The 22,800-nt window shown below is 37.2% G+C and overlaps 1 protein-coding gene across 9 annotated transcripts in view; it reads right to left on the reverse strand.

Moving 5' to 3' along the window:
• The window catches only part of RRP41 (3'-5'-exoribonuclease family protein), a 46,986-nt gene that overhangs the window by 12,716 nt on the left and 11,470 nt on the right, over positions 1 to 22,800 (reverse strand). For 2 of the 9 annotated variants that reach the window (XR_016044115.1, XR_016044113.1), the window contains exons 6-13: positions 19,494 to 19,572; positions 18,251 to 18,287; positions 15,897 to 16,013; positions 15,698 to 15,783; positions 14,983 to 15,098; positions 11,962 to 12,052; positions 9,748 to 9,837; positions 1,228 to 1,282 (exon numbers count right to left, since the gene is read on the reverse strand). Coding sequence is in view for 3 of the 9 variants with exons in the window: in XM_020673758.2 (XP_020529417.1) it covers positions 1,235 to 1,282; positions 9,748 to 9,837; positions 15,698 to 15,783; positions 15,897 to 16,013; positions 18,251 to 18,287; positions 19,494 to 19,572 (457 nt within the window). In the remaining 6 variants the exon portion in view is untranslated. The remainder of the gene's footprint in view (positions 1 to 1,227; positions 1,283 to 9,747; positions 9,838 to 11,961; positions 12,053 to 14,982; positions 15,099 to 15,697; positions 15,784 to 15,896; positions 16,014 to 18,250; positions 18,288 to 19,493; positions 19,573 to 22,800) is intronic. The other 7 variants (XR_016044117.1, XR_016044116.1, XR_016044114.1 and 4 more) reach the window with 4 other exon arrangements.

Raw genomic sequence — 22,800 nt, forward strand, 5'->3', positions numbered from 1 at the left:
AAGGCCTTAAATGTGCAAGCCGTTTAGAAAATTACAGCTTTGAAAGGAAATATGTGGTAAGCTTATTTATAACGGACATAGTTCAAGGTCCGTCCACTCACTGTCCTGGTAAGTGTTCTGTCTAACACTACATCGAGGTTCAAGTTTGCAGGAAACCTTCACTTATGTATTTTCTTTCCTGATCTTACTTCTTTATCTTTCTGTCCGATAGTTTTTGAAACTGGTGGAGGATTGTTAATTTATTTTAAATTATGAGTTTCAAAATTCATTTTCTTGTTTCTACTTTTGATGGTCCACTTTGCTTGTGTGGTACCTTTTGGACCACCACTTTAACCTCCTGTCGTTTTCACTTTCACTCCCACACCATTAATGAATCTGTTCATTAATGTTGCAAGCCTCATGCTTGCATCATCTTGCCTCATAGTGACATTATCTTGCCTCTTGCTCATGTCACCTACCTCTTCTTTCTGCTTTGATTTCCACGTCCAAGCAACTTGGCATCTCTCACTCACCACGTTCTACTCTTTCTCCTTCTCCATTCAAGGCACTACAAGGTGCTAAACCCAAGTGACTTGGGTGGATTTGCCCAAGGTTCGCCCATGGATTTTAACACTGGTATAAATTGTGAACATATTTATGTTAAATTAATATTGCATATTCTGATCTATGTTATATTAATAGTATATATTCTTTTAACACAATATTTATATCAATGCGCGCGCACACACACATATGTGTGTATGGTGAGATTTGAGGTGTGGCTTTGCTTTTTCTGTAAGGCTTAGGCCTTGAGCTAAGCTTGATATATATATATATATATATATATATATATATATATATATATGTGTGTGTGTGTGTGTGTGTGTGTATTAAAATGTTATACAAACATATTTCACAGATGTCGTATCAGTAAGTACTTATTTATATTTAATTGATCTTTCATATCTTTACATTATGTTTATTTAAAAAAACGCTTAAGAATTACATATATCAAAACTGATAATATATCATATCACATCTATAATGGCACACCAAGAATATACTAGTTTCTGGGTATCTTTAATATCCTTCATCACATCACTTTCAACAAATAAATCTGTAGCTTTGTGAACAAGAGTTTCTACAACCTTTGGAGGAGAAATGAACAGAAGCTATTACAAAATTACCCACATAAAAAGCATTCTACTCTGCTATACTTTAATCAAGAAAAAAGTCTGAGATACTAACCTCTAAATTACAAACCCCTTCGATATTCCAACTCCTTGGTATTCTCTAACAACACCTAGCAATACAATTAAGAAAAAATAAGTTAAAAAAAAAGCCCTGACAAGATAAAAATTGAAAATCATAACTACATACATGAGGATAGTTGCCACCTAACTGTTCATGCATCATATACAATTTTGATCTCCAGCAATTTTTAAATAATTGTTTCATGATTGAAAAAATATCGCCATCAAGCATACAAAACAGAAGTGGAATTTTCAAATGAAAAGCAAGAGCAGAAGCTCAAAACAGCTAAACATAGCTCAAGCCTAGATGCAATAGCCAGATCTCTGCTCTGCAAAGTGGAACAGCCACTCTGCCTCTATCACTCTTTGAGCTCTCCCTCTCTTTATCTGAAGGTTTGAGGCCTTCTCCATTGACTAAATGATCAGATTGGCTCAAAGCTTGAGCATGACGTAGAGGAATTGGGGCTTTTTGCCCCTTACACGATGGGCAAGTTCAAGCCCTCACATAGATATGTCAAAAATCAAAACCAATAGCTTGTTCTCTCTAAACTTAAGAGAGATTGCCTTTCAGATTGCACTTAACATAGTTTCATGGTTCTTCTAATTTTCTATTTTTATTGACTTATTTTGAAATGTTGGGTGTCTGATTTTTTGCTTCCTATTTATGTTTGAGCTATTTTTTGGCACAATTTACACCCAAAAACAAAAGAAACGAAATTCTCTCTCTATATCATGGGAGATTTCCAGAGCAAGCATTTTTAATTTGTAATTTCAAATTAAAAAAAAAAAAAATTGTATTTTTCTCAATAAATTTTACTTTTTTCTACTTTTTACAAATCTCTTTAGAGTTAATTTGTTGTTTTTCCTTTTGTAAATTTCATGGATCAATTACCCTGAAATTCAGATAAAAAGAAAAAAAAAAAAATTGATGAGAACTATCGGGCTGGGTTCATGGTCTGGTCAGGCCCGAAAAACTAATTTAATATTCCTAGGGGCGAGTACGGGTACAGGCCCGGGGTCCACATCCATCTTCCAGGTATGGGTACATCTATATTGGACCCTTTCGGGTCCGGGTCCAGCAGGACCAACCCATACCCGACCCGTTGCCACCCATAGTAAAAGGGGCATTAAATATGAAAAAAAGAGCATAAAAAGTAATTCCCTTGAGGTTTGAACACTTATCCAATCATGAAGGGGCATAAGCCCTACCACTACAAAAATCATAACATTGTGTGGAAGATATCTAAACTTTTATTATATAAACTACTTTTCCTAATTAAAATAATCTTTGAATGGACATATCTTTCCGTGGCTTTTTTAGACAAAGCACTAGATGCTCTTACTAAATGTTAAGAACCGACACTTATGTCACACCAGTATTACATGGATGCTGACACAAGTGTGGTAGCCAGCATGTGTTAAGGTGTCTAGTACATGGGACCAAAAGGTCAATACTTCCCAGACATGTCCATACAATGTAAAACTACTTAAGTTTTGATTATGTATTTAACTTTTCAACCCATGTACATACTTGCATGGCTGAAGTGGTAGTCCACCCTTTATATTTAATGGAAAAGAGAGGGATGCCATGTGCAAAAGCAACGGTTGATGTTTTCTGCTAAGAAATTAAGAACTGGTTTTATATAAAATAAATTGTAGACATTTTACCATCAAACTTGCCGCATTCACGGTTGTAGTACGGACCACCCCTCATACTTGAAGTTCAAAGCTCCATCCTCATGAGTTACATGAATAACATTTTAATTGGTATATTTAAAGATTTGAATATCTTAAACACAAAGATGTAGCAAACGAGGATGAAGACAAAACCACAATCATGTGTGAAGTTTGGTATTCTAACTCTAAAATTGTTTTTTATTACAACTCGGATTTATATCAAAAAATTTTAAAATTGAGCTGCAAGAAAAGGTTTACTTGCCAGTATTTGAGCAATATCACAATAGGTGACAATATATATATATATATATATATATATATATATATATATATATATATATATATATATATATATATATATATATATATATATATATATATAGGAATATGTTGAGGTTAGCCCACTAGCTCATATCTGCATATGAGCCCAATGGCCCAGATTGAATCTGAGCCGATCTGACGATCACGACCTCATTTCGTGTTTAAATTTTAATTTTTTTTTCTATAAATCCAAATCAATTAAAATTTTAGGCATCCATTTATCTCATCAAGGCGCACCTAATAAAAAAAATTTAAAAAAAATTTGTAAAAAATAAATTGACCAAAATACCCCCAAAACTTTTCAGGGGTATTTTGGTCAAATTATTTCTTACAAATTATGTTTTTGATATTTTTTTTAGATTCTCCTAATTTTAAAGAATACACACTTAACATTTCAAGTGGTTTGAATTTGTAGAAAAAAATTAAAATTCAAACACAAAATGAGGTTGTGGCCATCAGATCGGCTCAAATTCAATTTGGGCCGTTGGGCTCGTACATAGATATGAGCTAGTGGGCTAACCTCAACATTTTTCATATATATATATATATATATTATGGAAAACACTACAAAATGCCTATAGGTAAAAAAACGGCTTTATCACCATTCAAAGTTTATCACACGGTCGCAGATGTCTGATAGTGTTTGAATTTTAATATTTTTTTTACACATCATAATGATCTGAAATTTTGTAGGTATGTGCGCCTTAGTGATATGCACATGAATAAAATACAAAACAAATAATTTGACTGATTAAAATTACACAAAATACCCCTATAAATTTCAGGGGTAATTTTATCATTTTATTTTGATTTTTTTAATATTTTATTTTAGTGCGACTTGGTCATATGTACACACGTCCCAAATTTAGATAAATCTGATTAGTACAATACTTAAAAAAAATTCAAATACTACCAGACAACTGTAACCGTGTGATGAACTTTGGACGGTGATGAGGTCTAGGTGAAGTATTGTAGAACTTCACCTATAGGCGTTTTGTAGATGCTCCCATTATATATATATATATATATATATATATATATATATATATATATATATATATATATATATATATATATATATGGGTGCACTTGGCATACAGATGCATCCGTAGCTGTAGAGGTAAGGTGCACCTTCAAATTTTATCATGGTATATAATTTTGATGTAAAATGCTCTTAGGATTATCTCAAAATCTATTTTTATACCTAATTATAAAATTTTAAATTTCAAAAATGGTTAAAATCAAGTAGATCTATAAACATATGAAAATCTTGAAAATGGACAGTGTAGATAATATGTTGTAAAATGCACCATATCTGAGACTTAAAAACTTTTTATTTTTCATGGTCATACATCTCGATGTCGAGATGATCAATCAAAGGGTTTTTTGACATTAAAATTACCTTTTCCGATGGATTTTTGAGGGGCATTTGTAGTTCTACATTAAGGTTGCATCCTTATATAAATTTTTTCCTCTCTCTCTCTCTCTCTCTCTCTATATATATATATATATATATATATATATATATATATATATGCAATGTAGCATATGTTACTCATGATGATGGCGCCCACCCAGCCAGAAATCAAATTCTATTAATACAAGAACAGAATTCTGATAGGGGTGGCAATGGGTCGGGCCTGAGCCCCACCTAGGCCCTATCAAGGCAGGCCAGGCGCAGACAAATAGAATCAAAATCATGGCTCAGGCTGGGCCAGGCCAACATACATGGCTCAGGCCCTTTGCATACATGGTTTCTCTTAAAGCTTTAATTTGGCCATGTTGATTTTTTCCCCCCCGGCCAACTCGAAGCGTCTAAGGAGCAACCAGAGCCTGCCAATTTTGACAATGGACACGTCGAGGAAACCCAAGGTGTCATCAGCGTACTGTAGATGACAAATGTCATCTCTCGTATGCTACAGTTTGAAAACTAAGAGTAAACCTCTAGAATAAATCCTAAAAAGAGACCTACTAAAGACCTTAGACACTATTGTGAAAAGAAAAGGTGAGATGGAGTCACCTTGACAGAGAACTCTGGTGACACCAAAATGTTGAAAAGTAAAGGAGAAATGCGATCTCCTTGACAGAGAACTCTGATCACCATAATGGCTTTTAGGAGACCCACTATGAGAACAAAAAAATATGCATAGAGCAATGTTCAAGAAGATGGGGATGGGCATCCAGGTCGTCGGTGGTCGCAACCATCTAGGTGGCTCCCTAGGTGCTTGCCCAATGACCTGGGCAGTCACTGTGTAAAAAGAAAGGAAAGGGAAGGGGGAAGAAGGGGGAGGGAAAATATATTATAAATTTTTCGTTTTTCATTAAAAATTGGGGACATAGTCAATAGAGTAATATTTTCAAATTGCATTATAAATTAGATTCAAAGCACAAACATAGCCCAAAATATATTATAAATTTTAAATTTGCATTATAAATTAGAACATAGCCAAACAAGAGAAAAATATATTATAGCCACAAAAATAGCAAACCCTTAAGAGAGAGAATAAGAGAGGAGAGAGAGAGAGAGACCACTCATGAAGTTCCCTCATAAATGTAAGGCCATACTTAAAAGAAAATCAATTTTGAGCCAAAAAAGTAGATTTTTTGGGGAACTAATTGAATTCTCTAAGGTTTTTTTTTGGAGGGGGGGGGGGGGGGGGGGGGGGCTGGGGATATGCCCCCAAATGATATTTCCCTACTCTTAGAGGGAAATTATATTTTTTGCTCCAGGCGGTGCGACATAGGCCTAGTGCGGGGCGTTTTTTTGAGAAATGTTGACTATAATTGTATTACTGAGTAATAAAATGTACACAAATGGGCCCCTCATAGAGGGCACCCTATACCTGGGCAGCCGACTTTTTGAACACCCAGACACCTATTTTCTCCATTTGGAAAGGAAACCCATCTTGCAAAGACCCCAAAATGGATTAGTCAACGTGATCATACACTTTTTCCCAATCCAATTTAAGAATGAGACCGGTAATATGGAGAAGATGTCTAGAGTGTATTGCGCCGTGCGCAACCAGTGCACCATCAAAGATTTGGCGCTTGTGAACAAAACCACTCTGATTTAGGGAGATGACATCGTTCGAACTCCTATATTGAGGACTTTGGACAGAAGTTTATAAGAGGAATAGGGGAGACTAATTGGCTTGAAATCTAAGATGTCACTATTGCCTTTGATTTTGGGGATTAAAGCTGCATGTGTAACATTCATTAAAGCTGTGTGTGCAACATTCATTTCCTTGGTTAGAGTACCACTGCGATAGAATTCATTAAAGAAGGTAATTGGGGGCCATGGTTAGCTAAAATCTGAGAAAATGGCTACACCATCAAGACCATGTGACGTATCTTCGTCGAGCTTAGAGATGGCTTGGGCAATTTCATTTGGCCCAAAAGGTCTGCCGAGCCAAATAGCTTCTCCTGGTAGACAGAGACAAAAGGAAAGGTTGACATGGATGGCCGAATGTCAGTTGAGAAAAGGATTTGCAAGAAGATATGATGGCCGCATCAATTCCAGGGGCGTCCTCGAAATTTTGATGACCCACAAAGATTTGTGTCATGGCATTTGCTTGACACCTGCAACTAGCAATCTCGTGGGAAAAAATCATTGTTCCTATCTCCTACAAAAAGTCATTTCACTCCGAATCTTTAAAACCAAAAGATTTCTTCTTCTTTAAGGAAGATTGAATCGGCTTGCGTATCACGTTCGTAGAGAATTCAAAGGGATAGAGAGGCGTAGGCTCCTCAAGGGTGTCCAAATCAGTAATTTCAGCAACCAAAACTAATTTTGCCATAATGAAGTTACATTGAATGTTCCGACTTACGAAACCAAAATTTGAGGGCAGATTTGAGAAGGCAGAAATTTTTTAGGAGTGTGAAGCCTCCAACCATGGACAGAAAAAGAGGCTCACAAAGACCAAAGAAGGTCACCAAACCCCCAGTTATTCAAACCAAGAGAGTTCAAATCTAAAAGGTTTGGGGCTTAAACAATGTGGTAGAGTATCTAGAAGAATAGACTTATGGTCAGAGGTAGGTTTGGAGATATCACAGGAATGGCATCCAAAAAAAGACCTCTTCCCTAGCATGGGAACTAGGAATCTATCAAGTTGAATTAGGGAGGGTTCAAAGGAATGGTTAGACCAAGTGAAAGTAGAGACATTGCACGGGATCATGATGATGTTCTTCAAAGAGATGAAGAAACCCCTCATACAAATGTTAGGGATCGGGTCGGGTCAACCTGACGACCCGGCAGGTTGACCTGAACCAGGTTCAGGTCCGGGGGTCCAAATGTTGGACCTACCAATCGGGTCCAGATCTAAATGACTTGGACCCAACCTAACCCAACTTGATATACACAAGTATAAACTATATAGAACATATAAAAACTATATGTCATAAAATATATAAAACAAATTTTTATTTATTTTTATTTCGAGGACCAAACCCAGACCAACCTGTTGGTCTAGATTACTTGGAATTGACCCAGGTCTCGAGTCCATGTTATACCTAGTCGGGTCAGGTCCGGGTCGACGCACCTATTGCCACCCCTACTAGCATTAATGCTGGCCAGTGACAGATTTTATGAACCCATGTCCCATCAAATGGAGTTGAATTCTCCTTTGATTACCCATGGCCTTGGTGTGAGAGAGGCAATGGCATTAAACTCAAGCCATCTGAGGTTAGGTATGTTGGGACCATATAAAGCGATGAATTTCCACAAGAACATGTTGGAGTTTCTAGACACGACAATCAAAACCGAGTATGTTCCACTGTTACAAGAGATAAGGGAGTGGAGGGAGGGATCCCTAACCTCCCAAAGAGCCTAGGGCTCCTAAAACAATCCGCTAACAGAGACACCTATCCTAGATTTTGTGAATGTTGGGGAGGATAGAGGAAGGAAACTTGGACTCCACAATTACCAAGATATCAGGCAATGTCTAGAGGGGGAAAGAGAGACCGCCCTATTCTTTAGAGGGTAGCCTAGTCTCTCTAATAGGACTAGAATAGGGTAGGTCTGGGCCTGCTTGCTCACTTGGTTGTGGATTTGTTTTTCTTTCCTTTTATTTTTCCCAGGGGGGGGGAGGAAAGCTTATGAGGTTGGGTTGAGGGCAAGGATTGTGGGTTATTGTACTTAGTAGAAAGATGGTTGGGTAGTATTGAAGAAGCCAATTTTGTTATCGAAGAAACAAGAGAGAGAGAGAGAGAGAGAGAGAGAAAGAGAGAGAGAGAACTGTTTGAACACTCGCTAAACAATATTCCTTACATTTTCCTAAATTTCATATTGGTACACCAGTTCAACCAGTAGAACTGCCAGTTCAAGCAGATTGGACTAAGTCAGGACTTTCTCATTTGACCCACAATGATGCTTTTTACACATTGGTGGCAGATCATTGCCCAATGCAAGAAATCAGTGTGATTCAAGATCCTTGAAAATAGATCTTAGCCGATAGATGTGTGGGGAATAGCAAAATGCTGCCATCCCCAGGTATGTCAATTTTACAATGACGTTAAAAGTGTATATATGGCCAAGGAGACCTTTTTTTTTTTCTTTTGGTTAGTTGGAACCCTGCAACCCTGACCACCTAGCGTTGAACCCGTTTCTAAGGGGGCTAATGCTAGTTTTTAGGATATTGATTTAGGCTCGCAAACCGTATTTTTGTCATTACTATAAAACAAAAACTTCTAAGATGCAGAACAATGAGTCAAGCAAGCGACAATTTTATGGACATGACCACTTCCCATTCATTAGAAGCTTCCTTGACAATGTTGTTGCTCCTTACATGAATGATTTTGATGCCAAATTGAGGAGGTTTCACTGGCAGTCAAGAGTAACCTTCTCAGTTGATAAATGGAAAATGGACTAGAGTGACGAAATATGGACAAAGCTGTGCTCCTAAATTTAGTATGGGGATTTGAAAGGAGAGATCTAAGGAGCCAATAATTTTGCCTATTATCATTTCTCCTTCAACCCAAGTGAAATGATGTTCATCCAACTTTGCCAGATTAAATAAACAGCCAAGTGATCTTTACCATTCTCTAGACTAAATTTGCATGAAATGATCATTCTATTGATCAGAAACAGGAGTTACTATATATGCCTAAAAGAAAATAATATTGGATATTACATTAGTAGCAGCATGTATATGGGTAAAAGAGATGCCTAAAATAAAAGAATATTAGATAGTACATTAGCAGCAGCATGTATATGCTGAAAAGTACAAAAGAAACTTGGTCACTCCACATGTCAATACATCATTAGTCCAAGCAATGGTCATAAACACTGAAAAATTTCAATAGCCAAGAATTTCTGCTTTAAAGAGTATGACAAACATATGTATGATAAAATTAGTTTACAATCTCGAAAGACCATGCTTAATCATTAACTCTAGAGGCTAGAAAATAAAGATTAATTATACGAGGCAATCCAAAATCCATCATGGTATAAATACACTACATAAAAGGTACGGTTATGAAATATTGAGATGCATATGAGGTCATAGGAGTAATTTCATACTTCTCGGATGTATTGAGCAACTGCCCTGCATCCCTCCATTGCTACTTGCATGACTTTTTCAAATATATGCATTGGTAGTTTTGCGTCCATCTGCATTCGAGCAAATCCATGCAAAGAAGGAGCAAATAAATCTAAAAAAAAGACAAAGCATAACTAGCAGGAAGTATTTGGATAACTCATTGGTGTGAGTTATCAGTAGGTCTTACATTGGTGTGAGTTATCAGTAAGTCTTACATTCAAACCCGTTGATAATACTCAATAGATGAAGACACAAGACTCAGATAAACCAGAACTAGTTGAAGATACTGTACAGAAAGCAAGGTTAGAACCTTAAGGGGTAAATTCTACAAAAGAAAAGATCCCAAACATTTTCTATGGTGCAGGTCATATACTAAGCTATAATGCTATAAATGGAACGAGTACCGCATTCACTAAACTGCAATACTCGATCAAACAAGCAAATCAGTTACGCCAGGCAACCAGCTTAGTTGATATAAGGGCAAAGGGAAAAAAAAAAACATCAGTTACACCAGGCAACCAACTTAGTTGATATAAGAACAAATTAATTGATCTTGGCCCTTTTTTCATATCATAAATTGGAAGTACAATATGACTTCCTTTTACTAGTTGAAGAATGTCCTTTTTTGAAATATTTGTTACAAACAATTAGAATATAAACAATTAGAATATGTATCATGCTTTCTTGGTTTTAATTAAGATGTTGCAAATTTTGAATTTTGATGATATCTGTAAGCTCAAAGAAACCCCCAATTTGATTATTTATTACTCTGATTAAAATCCCGCAAGTGTTATTTAGATCTTGTTAAGTCTGACAACAAGATTTGAAAAGAGTTTAGAGAAGTTAATAATCCATTTCATTCCAAAGTCTGGTAAACTATTCACAATTTTCCTGGTATTTCTTTTTGATGATAAATAATTTATAAAATAAAAAGAAGTTAAGGGAAACAGTTACACAATAGATCTAGATCAAGGTAAAATAGTGGGTTCTCATCACACGGAAAATAATGTTGACTCCAATATCGAATAGTAGGGCTGAAAATTCACCGAGAGGGCAGGTCGGCCCAGCCCTAAAAAACTGGGCGTGGGCCACAAAATATAGTCCAAGAACCGGGTTGGGCTAGGCCCGGGCCAGGGGCACAACAAGTTTAGGCCTGGCTAGGCCCCTTTTTTCCCTTTTTTTTTCTTCTCAAGGTCTATTAGGCCCGATCTGGCCCGAACCAAGCGGCCAAGGCCTCTTTGGCATGGTCCAGACCCGAGCCAGCCCCATAGGGACCAGGGTCGGGCTAGGCACAGCCGCACAGGATACTCAAGCCCAAGCGTGGGTCATTGCCGACCCAATTGCTAGTTAAACAGCCTAAGTTTGCTTTGCTCTAGATGGGCAAACTCAAAGATACACAGTAATTCAACCGTCAACAATCTCGCTAATAGCTAAACAATTGGGCATCTAGTTACAGTGTTGCTAAATTGCAGCACAGTGTTCCAAGTTTGAACCCTACGGCAGCTGAACTACAAAAGCAAAAAAAAATCTGCCCATTGCTAAGCCACCACGGTTGGCGGGAGAGATGGAAACCACTTGTTCCATCCTTCCACCAAAACCAGCAGTATCAACTTCAAACAGTATCAACCCACGCAGAAAACTAAAAGAAGAGTTGATTATTCCCCACAAATAAACATTATAATGGAAATTGGAAATAGCAAAAGTATCATGGTTTTTATTAAACCTCAAAGCATGCATGATGTTAATTGCCATTAGAGCAATGACAGAGTTCTCCACCACCATTAGAATGCCCCATAGCCCAAATATCTAAGATGAGAATTTAGCAAATAATTCACTACTATAATACATGGGTGATACACTTATTTGTTTCTTTTCAAACTCTCCAAATAAATGCATCAAGAGTTAACGAGGAGACAATGTAGCAAATGTCACCCAATTTATTAACCATCACAACCAATACTCTAGTGATTAAACAAACTCCAGTTGGGAATGAACAACTAATTAATGCAAGCCACACCATGTACATAGGCTGCAGTCAATGGGCAAATCTCTAGACTCTACACGTACTCTCAAAAGAATGCCTCAGTCACAAGCACAGACCCTTTTTCTATTCTACATTATAAGCGACAGTCAATGGGCGGGCATGTGAAATTCAACTAGAATACTACAATACCAAGAAAGAGAGTTTAGGGTACCTCTTGCAAGAGACCATATGAAGAGAGGGTTTAGGTAGGATAACTCAAGCTAATTCAACATCTACCTCATCCAGCTCATCCCATACGCTCTCTGATACAAAGATCATTTGAAAACAAAACTCCCCGCAATCAGATCACTATCTCCTTATATGCTCTCTCTAAATGCAAATGTTTTTCAAATAAGCAACACAGTAAAAGAAAATGAATCATTGATTTGACCAAAAAAGAAACAATATAATTTCTATCCAAATTATTCTTACAAATTACATACTATATTACCGATTCCAAATCCTTTTTATACCAATACGTTTTAGAAATAAAGATTGGTATTAGTAGTAAACTGAAAGATTGAAATTAAGTAGATATTGAATCTGAAGGATCATATGTAGCTTTTCTCGGTATGGAATTTTTCAAAAGAAAACTATGTTCTACATCCAGAAGACTACTTCATCATCATATCATTTTAGTCTTTTCCCAATTAATTGGGGTTGGCTACATGAATCCTAGTTCTCCACTATACTCTATTAAAGGCCATATCCTCAGTGAGGCCATAAATCCCCATATATATTCGGACTACTTCCAACCATGTCCTTTTGGGCCTACCCCTTGCCCTTTTCAGTCCTTCCACTTGAACTAACGCGCACCTCCTAACAGGTGTTGTACTTGGTCGGCTCCACACAAGGCCAACCCACCTAAGTCTACTCTTTCTCATTTTATCGCCTATTGGTGCCACGCCTAAATTCTCTCGAATAGATTCATTTCGAATTCTATCCCTTCTTGTCTTGCCACTCATCCATCTCAATATCCTCATCTCCGCAACACTCATTCTATGAGTCCCCATAGAGCAAAGCTGGTCTCACCGTTGTCCTATAGAACTTGCCCTTCAGCCGCATTGGTATGCGGCGATCACATAAATTTCCAATTGCACATCTCCACTTCGCCCACCCAGCTCTAATTCTGTGTGCAACATCTTCCTCGATCTCTCCATTTTCCTGGATTATCGACCCAAGATATTGAAAGTGCAATATTTTTTGTACTTCCTGACCGTCAATCTTAACTACTTCCTCGTCTCTACTCCTATTATTACTAACCTTGCACTTCACATACTCTGTCTAAGTCTGACTAATTTTAAAACTTTTAGATTATAGAGCATCCCTCCAAAGTTCTAAGTTTGAACTTTGTGTTAACGTTGTTTCGGGTCTCATCAATTAAAACTCTGTCACATGTGACCAACATGCACCACGATACCTCATCCTGTAGGTTCCCAGTTAAGTCATTCATAACTAAGAAATGCAAGACAAAGGCCACAAAAGAAAACTTGATTACAGCTGAAACAACGCCCAAGGACTTACACTAGCATGCCCCCAAACCACTTTCCATTCATTGACACAATAGAGATTGCAATGTACAATATGATGTCAACTATACAAAATTCAGCACATGTATAGATTCAACTTCAACACAAAACTCCAACTTCATTACATGGACAACATTTGCAATCTCTTTATATCAAAAAATAAAAACATGCACAAGAAATCAATGGAACCATGGGAAGCCAAAAATACATCCAAATGCCATAACATTACCCCAAAGAATTGCAACACCCCAAGCCTAATCACTTCCTTCGATAGCACTCGGATCGTGGCTCCGCATGCTGCAACCATGGGAACACCCCAAATCCACTCAAAGGTCTCTCCAGAGGGCTAAGAAAATATGGGAGGAGTGGGTTGAGACTTTCTTGCTTGATTTGCCAAATGAAAGTGAATGGTACTCGAAACACAAGGTAATCAAGCACACAACTAGTACGCTACAAGGGTCTTAAATGACCAACACAATGAAAACCAAGGAGCAGCCAAATGTGACTGAAGTTGAGGAAATATGTGACTGATTTCAGTCACTTAGAGGTGGCGTGGGGGTCCATCATGGATGATAGGTCAAACTATGCACAAAGAATGTGATGGGAAAGTGCAGTGCAGGATAGTGTGGGATGGTATCAAGCCAAGACTCAAGGGAATAACACACCACGAACCAAGGTGAGGGAGGAAGAGAGCCAAGGTGTGGCGTGGACACTAAGTATGGAGGTTAAGGCAATTTTTGCAGCTTAACACTACTTTGGTGAGTAATGAAAATGGGGTGCCCAAGACCCATATTTATGGAGTTGGATTAGAGTTTCATGGGAGTCTAGAATATTCTTCTTAACTTGGAGCAATATGGGTCGTTGTCTCGTTGATATTAGTGATCTATAAGATGAAGAGAATATTTCAGTCCAGCCATCCGTCCCTTGGCTAGCTGTCATAGATCAAGGGTGGATATCAGACCCTCATCCCTCATAAGTTTCTAAACCTAATTCCCCTTCAATTTACTTCATTGAAAAAGTAAAAGTTTATCCAAGTCTGAATTTAAACCATAGGATTTAGCTAAGAGGAACCCATCGCCTTTGATTAGTAGAGAGTGAGAGCCATATGTGGTGCTAATTGTGTGGCAGGCATGGAGGGGGGCCCGAGTTCACCACATGAATAAGATCTATAGGAATCCTTGGCCCTGGCTGTAGATACAATTTATTATGTTTCTCTTCTACCTATCTCCACTTTCTCTATTCAATCTCATTTTATATTCCTCCTTCACAATGTAGAAATCTCTTTTTGTCATGTAAAACTTGATTTATGAATCTCTCCTTACTCTATATAAAATAAATAAAAACAAAAAATAAAACCCAGACACTTGATCATAGTAATTCCATTCCACTTTCTCTATTCAATCTCATTTTATATTCCTCCTTCACAATGTAGAAATCTCTTTTTGTCATGTAAAACTTGATTTATGAATCTCTCCTTACTCTATATAAAATAAATAAAAACAAAAAATAAAACCCAGACACTTGATCATAGTAATTCCATATTCTCACTTGATCATAGTAATTCCATCCTCTCCCTCACTTCAATGCCAAGAATGCTTACTCTATGACTAGATCCAACCAACTTGCAGGCAAGTGATGCTACAATTTAAAAATGAGAAAATTACCTTGTACCAGTGAGATCACATTAGACAATATCCTTGACTTGCATTACTCTTAGATTTGTGAATGACTTTATACTAGCTATGCGCAAGACCTTGAGTACAGCAGTCGTTGAGCACATCTACCCCCCCATGAGAATAAACAAAGTCATTTACAATTAACTTATTCACTGAGAATTTAAGACTAATAACCAGAATCTTGTAATAATGGATAATCAGTATTCAGTTTCCCATTTCAATCATCATTTCTGATTTATTGAATAACCGATGATTGGTTCAATTATTCACACATAAGTGTTGTCGAAGGTAAATTAAATGTCATACTTTCACAATTTATATATATATAGGAAAACCATCCAATAAGACCATTTGCCTTTGGTACAAGGTGGTCACAATTAATCTTGACCATTAGATGTGAAATTGAATGATGGCATTTATTCCATTGACCATGCACAAATTTCAAAAGAAATTTTTTTGAACTTTGTGACACACCAAGCAATGAGATTTCATATCGGATGGTTATAAATAATTGTGACCTCCTTGTATCAAAAGTAAATGGTCTCATTGTATGCAATCCCATATATATATATATATATATATATATATATATATATATATATATATATATATATATATATATGTATGTGTGTGTGTGTGTACAGTACACACATATATATTTCCATGTATATAATTCAAATAAAAAGAAGTTATTGGTTAGGACCTGAAGAAGCGTTACTTTATCCATTTTTGCTAGAATACCCACAGTTAAATCTGGACCTCCAGCACTATCTTCCACATAATTCAGATCTGACCATTGAACAGTTAGCCATATATTATTGATTTTTCTAATAAATCAATAACCATAATTTAATCAGCAGTTCAGACTTCAGATACATCTTAGAAGCATTAAAACAAATCACCCAACAAAGGAGTGTTGACAAGGTATCCAGCACTGCATGATGTAATTAGGTCGCGCATTGGAATTCCAGCATCTGCCAAAGCCAATGTGGCAGCATTGATACATGCAGACCTTGTTCCTGCAAAGAAAAACAAGAAGGAAATGCTCAGGCTTCTAAATATGAAAACTATAGCAAAACCCATCACCATAGAAATGAAAATTGATGAAAGTTTCCATTTGAACATATGTAATGTAGCATACCACTTAAAAGTAAGGATGCAGACGAGACACCTCTAAACTAATAAATATAGGACCAGGCATGAAAATTAGTAATGATAGGAAGCATAAAGCATATTGATCATACTGTAAACCAAGTAGCAAATTCTTGCAGATTGAAGTAGAGGCAATTCAGTAACATAAGCTTTAGAAAGAGTCAAGTTCAACAACTTGTTGTAGGATGCAGGAATGGGCTCAAGGCTAGGTGGTTGAGTTCCATATCATTGTATTGCTGATGTTAGTGTTCATGCTACTACTCATTCTACTGTTCATGCTAATGTTCTTTCTTTTAAGGCCATATATTTCTCTCTATTAAAAAAAGAAAAATCCTAACTGCTGTTCTCCTTTTTATCTTTTTCAAAATCCTAACTGCTTTTGTATCTCTTGCTAATCAAAACTTAGCTGCTGGTGTCTTTCCCTTCTTTCATCTTTCTTGAAATCCCTCGCTCTCTTGCTGTTTCTTTTTCTGTTAATAATAGCCTTGTCATTTTCTTCTACTTCTATTAGTCTTCCTAATCCTCAATACATACATGTTAAACTAACTATTTTACTTGGAAAGGTTTCCTTCTAACTTTTATAAGAGGCCGGCAGTTGTTGGGGCACATTGATGGATCATCAAAGCCTCCAGTTGAGTTTCTTACAAACGAAGATATTAGTGAAGCTGGAACACTAAGAAAAGTTGTTGAACCCAACCTTGCTTATGATGATTGAGTATCTAAGGACCCAAATCTCATCAGTTGGATTTGTTCCGTTCTTTTAAAGGAACTTATTCCTCAAATAATTAATTCACCAACTGCTGCAGAATTAAAGGAGGCACTTCCTGACTTATTTTCTCAGGCAGCAGAAGCCCTAAGAATGCATATTTAAAGTGAGCTTCATGCTTGTAAAAGAATTAACATGTCAATCTCAGAATTCTATAACAAGATAAAAGCCCTATAATCAGCTTGCTATAGTGTAAGATCCTCTAAGTGAAAGGGACAAGGTCCATTACATTTTGAGAGGTCTAGGGGATGATTATACAGTGTTTGCTCCCTCTGTGATGATAAAGACTCCATTTCCCTCGTTTAGTGAATTGCAACAATTATTGTAGCAACATGAAGTGTTATTCAACCTTAAACCCTAATTGGAAAAGTCTTCTACTACAAATTCTCAATACAGGCCATATGAATCACAATGGAAGAGGTAGAGGACGTGGAGGTCGAGGTCTAGGTGGAAGAACTAATTTTCATCCCAATCAGAGTCATGGTTTGCTACCTACTGGATCATATGTCGCTTCAGATGGTGGTGTTGTTTGCAAGATATGTGGAAGGACGAATCATACAGCTGTTAACTGCTTTGATTGTTATAAAACCCACCCACTTGAAAATCAAGTTGCTGCCCTAAATCATTCTGCGGAGAACTCAACCATCATGTCACGTACAGAGACAGGTCGGTTTGTGGGATAGCGGTGCTGTAAATCATGTTTCAGGTGATAGTGGTATATTCTCATCCCTAATTCCTTACTCCGGTAGGGGCTCTATTATGATTAGTGATGGAACCTCCCTTAATATCACTCATATAGGAAGTGTAACAATTCACTCATCCTATGGTCCTATCTATTTATTTAATGTTTTCTTTGTTCCTAAAATTTGTCGAGAGCTTATTCCAATTTCTTAGTTATTCCGAGGAAATTCTAATTCATGCGTATCTACTTACCTTCGATTAGTTTATATGAAGGAACAAGAATAGGGAAGGTAGACTGCCCATGAAAATTGACATCTATTTTCAAGAGATTTTTCAGCAATGCTCCAATAGGACTATGACCTTCAATTCAAGCGTATATGTGTGGAGTCCAATGATCTGGCAGACTCATTGTTCAAGGATGGAACCTCTCGTTCACCTCTTACAGCCACTCGAGTGCAGCATATGGTTCAACTAACCAAATTTTACAATTAGCCTGGATACAAATATATGCAATTCTAACAGCAATAATAGATATAAGATTAAGTTATTTATCAAAAAAAACATGGAAAGGAGAATATTTTCCTGAAATATAAAAAATTTTGTTACATCATTTTACAAAAAATCAATGACAATGTCAAAAAGCTCCTTTTTTTTTACCTCCATCAGCTTGAAGAACTTGCACATAGATGTCAATCTGCCAAGCATATTAAAAAATCTCAAAGATATAAACATATATACACACACACACACATATATATACGGCCAAAAAATTCTAATAAGAGCGTACTTTCGATATCTTGGATCGATAATCTAAGAAAATAGAGAGATTGAAGAAGATGTCGCACATAGAATTAGAGCTGAGTGGGCAAAGTGGAAATGTGCAACTAGGACTTTATGTAATCGCCACATACCAATAAAGCTGAAGGGAAAGTTCTATAGGACAGTTGTGAGACCAGCTGTGATATAAGGGGCGGAATGTTGGGTGGTCAAAAAACAATATACAAATAAAATGAATATAGAAGAGATGAGGATGTTGAGATGGCACCAACAGACGATAAGATGAGAGAGGGTAGACTTAGGTGAGATTGCCATGTGTGGCGTAAACCCAGCATAACACCTGTTAGGAGGTGCGAGTTAGTTCAAGTAGAAGGCTCAAAAAGAGCAAGGAGTAGGCTCAAACGAACATCGTTGGAAGTAGTACGAAAAGATATGGGGACTTATGGCTTCACTGAGGGTATGGCCCTTAATAGAGCAGAACGGCAAACTAGGATATGTGGAATCGATTAGTTGGGAAAAGGCTTTGATGATGATGATGATGATATATATATATATAGAAAAACTCTTCCCAACGCCTATAGGCAAAAAAGAATAGTGATTTTGCCTACCCTCATCACCATCCATACTTCATCGCACGGTCACAATTGTCCGATAGTGTTTCAATTTTTAATTTTTTTTTTTACAAATTCAAATTACTTAAAATTTAGAACATGTGTACATTTTAGTGAGGTGCACTTAATAAAAATATGAAAAAAATAATTTGTAAAATATAAATTGATCAAAATACCCCCAAAAATTTACAGGGGTATTTTGATCAATTATATTTTACGAATTATTTTTTTCATATTTTTATTAGGTGAACATCACTAAGATGTACACATGTTCCAAATTTCAGATCATTCTGATTAGTAAAATAAAAATAAAAATTGAAACACTACTGAAAAATTGTGACTGTGCGATAAAGTTTTAATGGTTATGAGGGTAGGCGAAATCACTGTTCATTTTCGCCTATAGGCGTTTTGTAGTATCTTCCAAACACACACACACACACATATACCAAAGAATAAAAGCAAGAAGTAAGGAAAAGATAAGTAAAATACAAAGCAAGTCCTTGATATAAGACCTGAGACCGAGGCATAAGGTGAGTCAGTATACAAGCCTCCATTGTTTGACGAATGACGAGGGATATCTCTGATGAACGTCTGCAAAAGATACGAAGGAAATCCATTTAAAATCTTTTCTTATATATATATACATTTTTTTTTTGTGACAAACATAAGTGATGACAATGGCCATCATAAAAGATCAGGTATACATAAAATATCAATAGAGAATTGAGCTATGATACTCATGCAAAATGCAAAATGCAAAATGCTCTTACAAGCACATGCAGATATAAACATATACACATATTCACATGCATGTAACTGATTTCATACCATGACTGGCTTGGTCCCTTAAATCTTCTTGAGTAATATTTCAAAAAAAATTCTTTCAATCAAGGAAGACAAAAAAAATATTTCAAAGATGGGTTCCATCACCTTATTCAAGCTAGATATGTAGATATGTCGAGCCAAAGGAATGTCTCATTGTTTTGACACAATGATCAACATGATTGATGATAACCAACTAAAGACAAAATTCGATAGCTTGGAGATCCATCTAGATAACATTTTTTTAAAAAAAAATTAACATTGTATTGATATTAAAGAAGATACAAGTTTTCCAATAAATAGGCTATCCATAGGCTGAAGCTCTATATGCAAAAAGCAACCTAAAGGGGTGCAATATAACACAGAAGTAAAGGCCTTTCTAATAACCTAATAACAAGATCGTAACATAAAGAGGCCATAAAAAATGAGCCATCAGAAAAGGTTCTGGAATTATCCATAGACGTGGCTTCTTTAGCGAGGGTGTCGGCTTCCTGGTTTGATTCCCACCAAACATGCCTCCATGAGACAGCATATCCCTGCATATATGTGCAATTTCATCAAAAATGTGAGCCAAGGTCCAAGGGAAGCGAGAAGAGTTTGATGCCCAGCCAATAACTTTATTACTCCCTCAATGATAATCAGGGCATGTCTAAAGGGAAGTAGAAGCCTAACCCCCTCCAATAAAGCCGAGCTTCAGCAGTCATTGAGTCGGCATGACCGATATTCTTGGATGTGAAACCAAGGGTGGCTTTGGTGTGGTCCCTGAGAAGGGACCCAGCTCCAGGTGGTCTTGGAGCCCAGGGAGCAGCCATTGAAGTTGAGTTTAAGGTGCTCAGGGTCGGGAGGTCTCCATAAGGAAGCCCGAGGTAATCGATTAGGTCTAAAAAGAAGAATGGCTTCCCAATTTTGGTAGAAGGCAAAGTGGGGTACACCTTTGAAGCTCATGTGATTGGTTGCCCCGAAAACAATCCAGGATTTCATCTTGGAGAAAAGGCATTCCCCAAATAAGTGTTTACCCCGGAATATCCTATTGTTCCGATCGATCCACAAGGCCCAAACCGTGGTTTTCACCGAAGATTTCCATAATAAAATGTTTGCTTTAGGCCAGGGGAATGGTTGAAGATAGTTTAGGAGCTGGGATAAATTGGCGGATAAGACTCATTGGCATTTGAATAAGCGAAGGACTTTACACTAGAGCTTGTCGGCGCATGGGCAGCGAAGGAATAGGTGGGCATTGCTCTCTTCATCCATAGTGCACAAAAAACGTCGATTTAAAAGGGGAATGCCTCTTTTCTGAAGATGGTCGATGGTGAGCATCCTTTGGGAAAGAGCTAGCCACATGAATATCTAGATTTTGGGAGAGGCGAGAGATGCCCAAGCTTGAGCTGCAGGGGATGTAGGAGAAAGAGGGAAAGTAGGTGGTGAGTCCGAGAAGGTACTAGAGGGAGAAGGAGTCCAAATAATGAGATCCGGACCTTGAAAAGCAAGGAAACAATTTTGAAGGGTAATGGTCAGCTCAGAGAAAAGCAGAATTTCTGAATCGATAAGGCTCTCCTTAACACCTGGTTCCAGGTTCGAAAAAAGCCGGCATAGGTTATCTCATCTGCCACCGATGTCTCTTGGAAGCAAGCAAGAGAACAGAGTTCTGGGTATTGGATTTTGAGGGATTCTTGGCCTAACCAAAGGTCGTGCCACAAATGAACGCAGCTACCCTATCTAGGGTGGAAGCAAATGAGGCTTTTGAAAGAGGCTAAGGAGGAGGAGATTGATTTCCAAGTCCCAGAGAATCTATTGTCTGCCCTATACTCCGGTACCCATGAAGAAGGTGCAAGATGATATTTGTGCTTCAGAATGTCAATCCATAACTGGTCTATTTGGGTAGCAACGCGCCACCACCATTTCCCAAGTAAAGCCTTGTTACTCACAATTGGCTCTTTCATTGTTATTTATTGTGTAGGGAAGGTAATTAATATCAACGACTTAAACATGGTTAATGACTTTATGAAGAAAGAGAGACACTCCTGTTTCAACATAGAAACCAAAAATAAAAGAGTCTAAAGCTAAGTCTAAAAATTGTTAACAAGCAACTTCAGCATAGTATCCTTGCCAAAGCCAAAGAGCTAAGACCCAAAATCTGCCCCATTATACGTAAATGCAAAAGAGAGAACAATTTCATATTTAAAAGCTTTGAACTATCCTCGTCACTACTCAAATAAGAAGAAAATCCAGCATGCACAAACCAATTGGAGGGCTAGCTTTTTCCTAAACAGGTGCAGTATTGTCTCATTATAACAGGCATAGTGGAAAATCTTGACTAGGAACACAATCATTCATCTAGTGATGCGATATCTGCATCAAATCATGGTGGACATTGCTAAAAATTGATCTCTACTTCCATCAAAGCCACCCACTTCAACCTTATTCTCAGCCGAAGTAAATAGTAAACAACTGATTCCTTGGATTGTAGTTCAGGTAATTCTCCCTTCAATGCAAAGGGAAGCGTTTGTAGATTTTTTTAAAAATGTTTGTTGATGTTTTATATCTTCATATCATTATATTCAACTTCATCCTAAGTTCATAACTTTAAGGGCCCCCTTTTGGAAGGGACCAAATGCTGGGAGCAGGCCTGTTCTTTTCCTCTGCTCCACTGCTCAAGAGGCATGGATTTTTCTAACCCCCGACCAACAAAATGCCGTGTATATATGCATGTGGGTGTGTGTATATATATATCCCTTATTTTTAGATATATCCCTTGCTTGTTGAAGTAGTTCAACTGTCCAAATGGGACAGAAAATGACAGCTCTATTCAAAACTTATGGGCATTATTGGACAGACCACCAATCATGAGCAAAGGAATCCTTTTATTTTTTTGAAATTGTTTGGCTTTGAATAAATATAGATAATATTTACAGTACCACATAAGTCGTAAAAATGGCAGCCCACAAGTTGGGTGCTCAGAATACAAGAGAAGTGATAGAAAAGCAGCAGATGAGAAAT

Source organism: Amborella trichopoda, chromosome 11 (genome assembly GCF_054954075.1).
Source record: "Amborella trichopoda isolate Santa Cruz 75 chromosome 11, AtrichopodaSantaCruz75HAP2 v2.0, whole genome shotgun sequence".
Classification (NCBI taxonomy): Eukaryota; Viridiplantae; Streptophyta; class Magnoliopsida; order Amborellales; family Amborellaceae; genus Amborella; species Amborella trichopoda.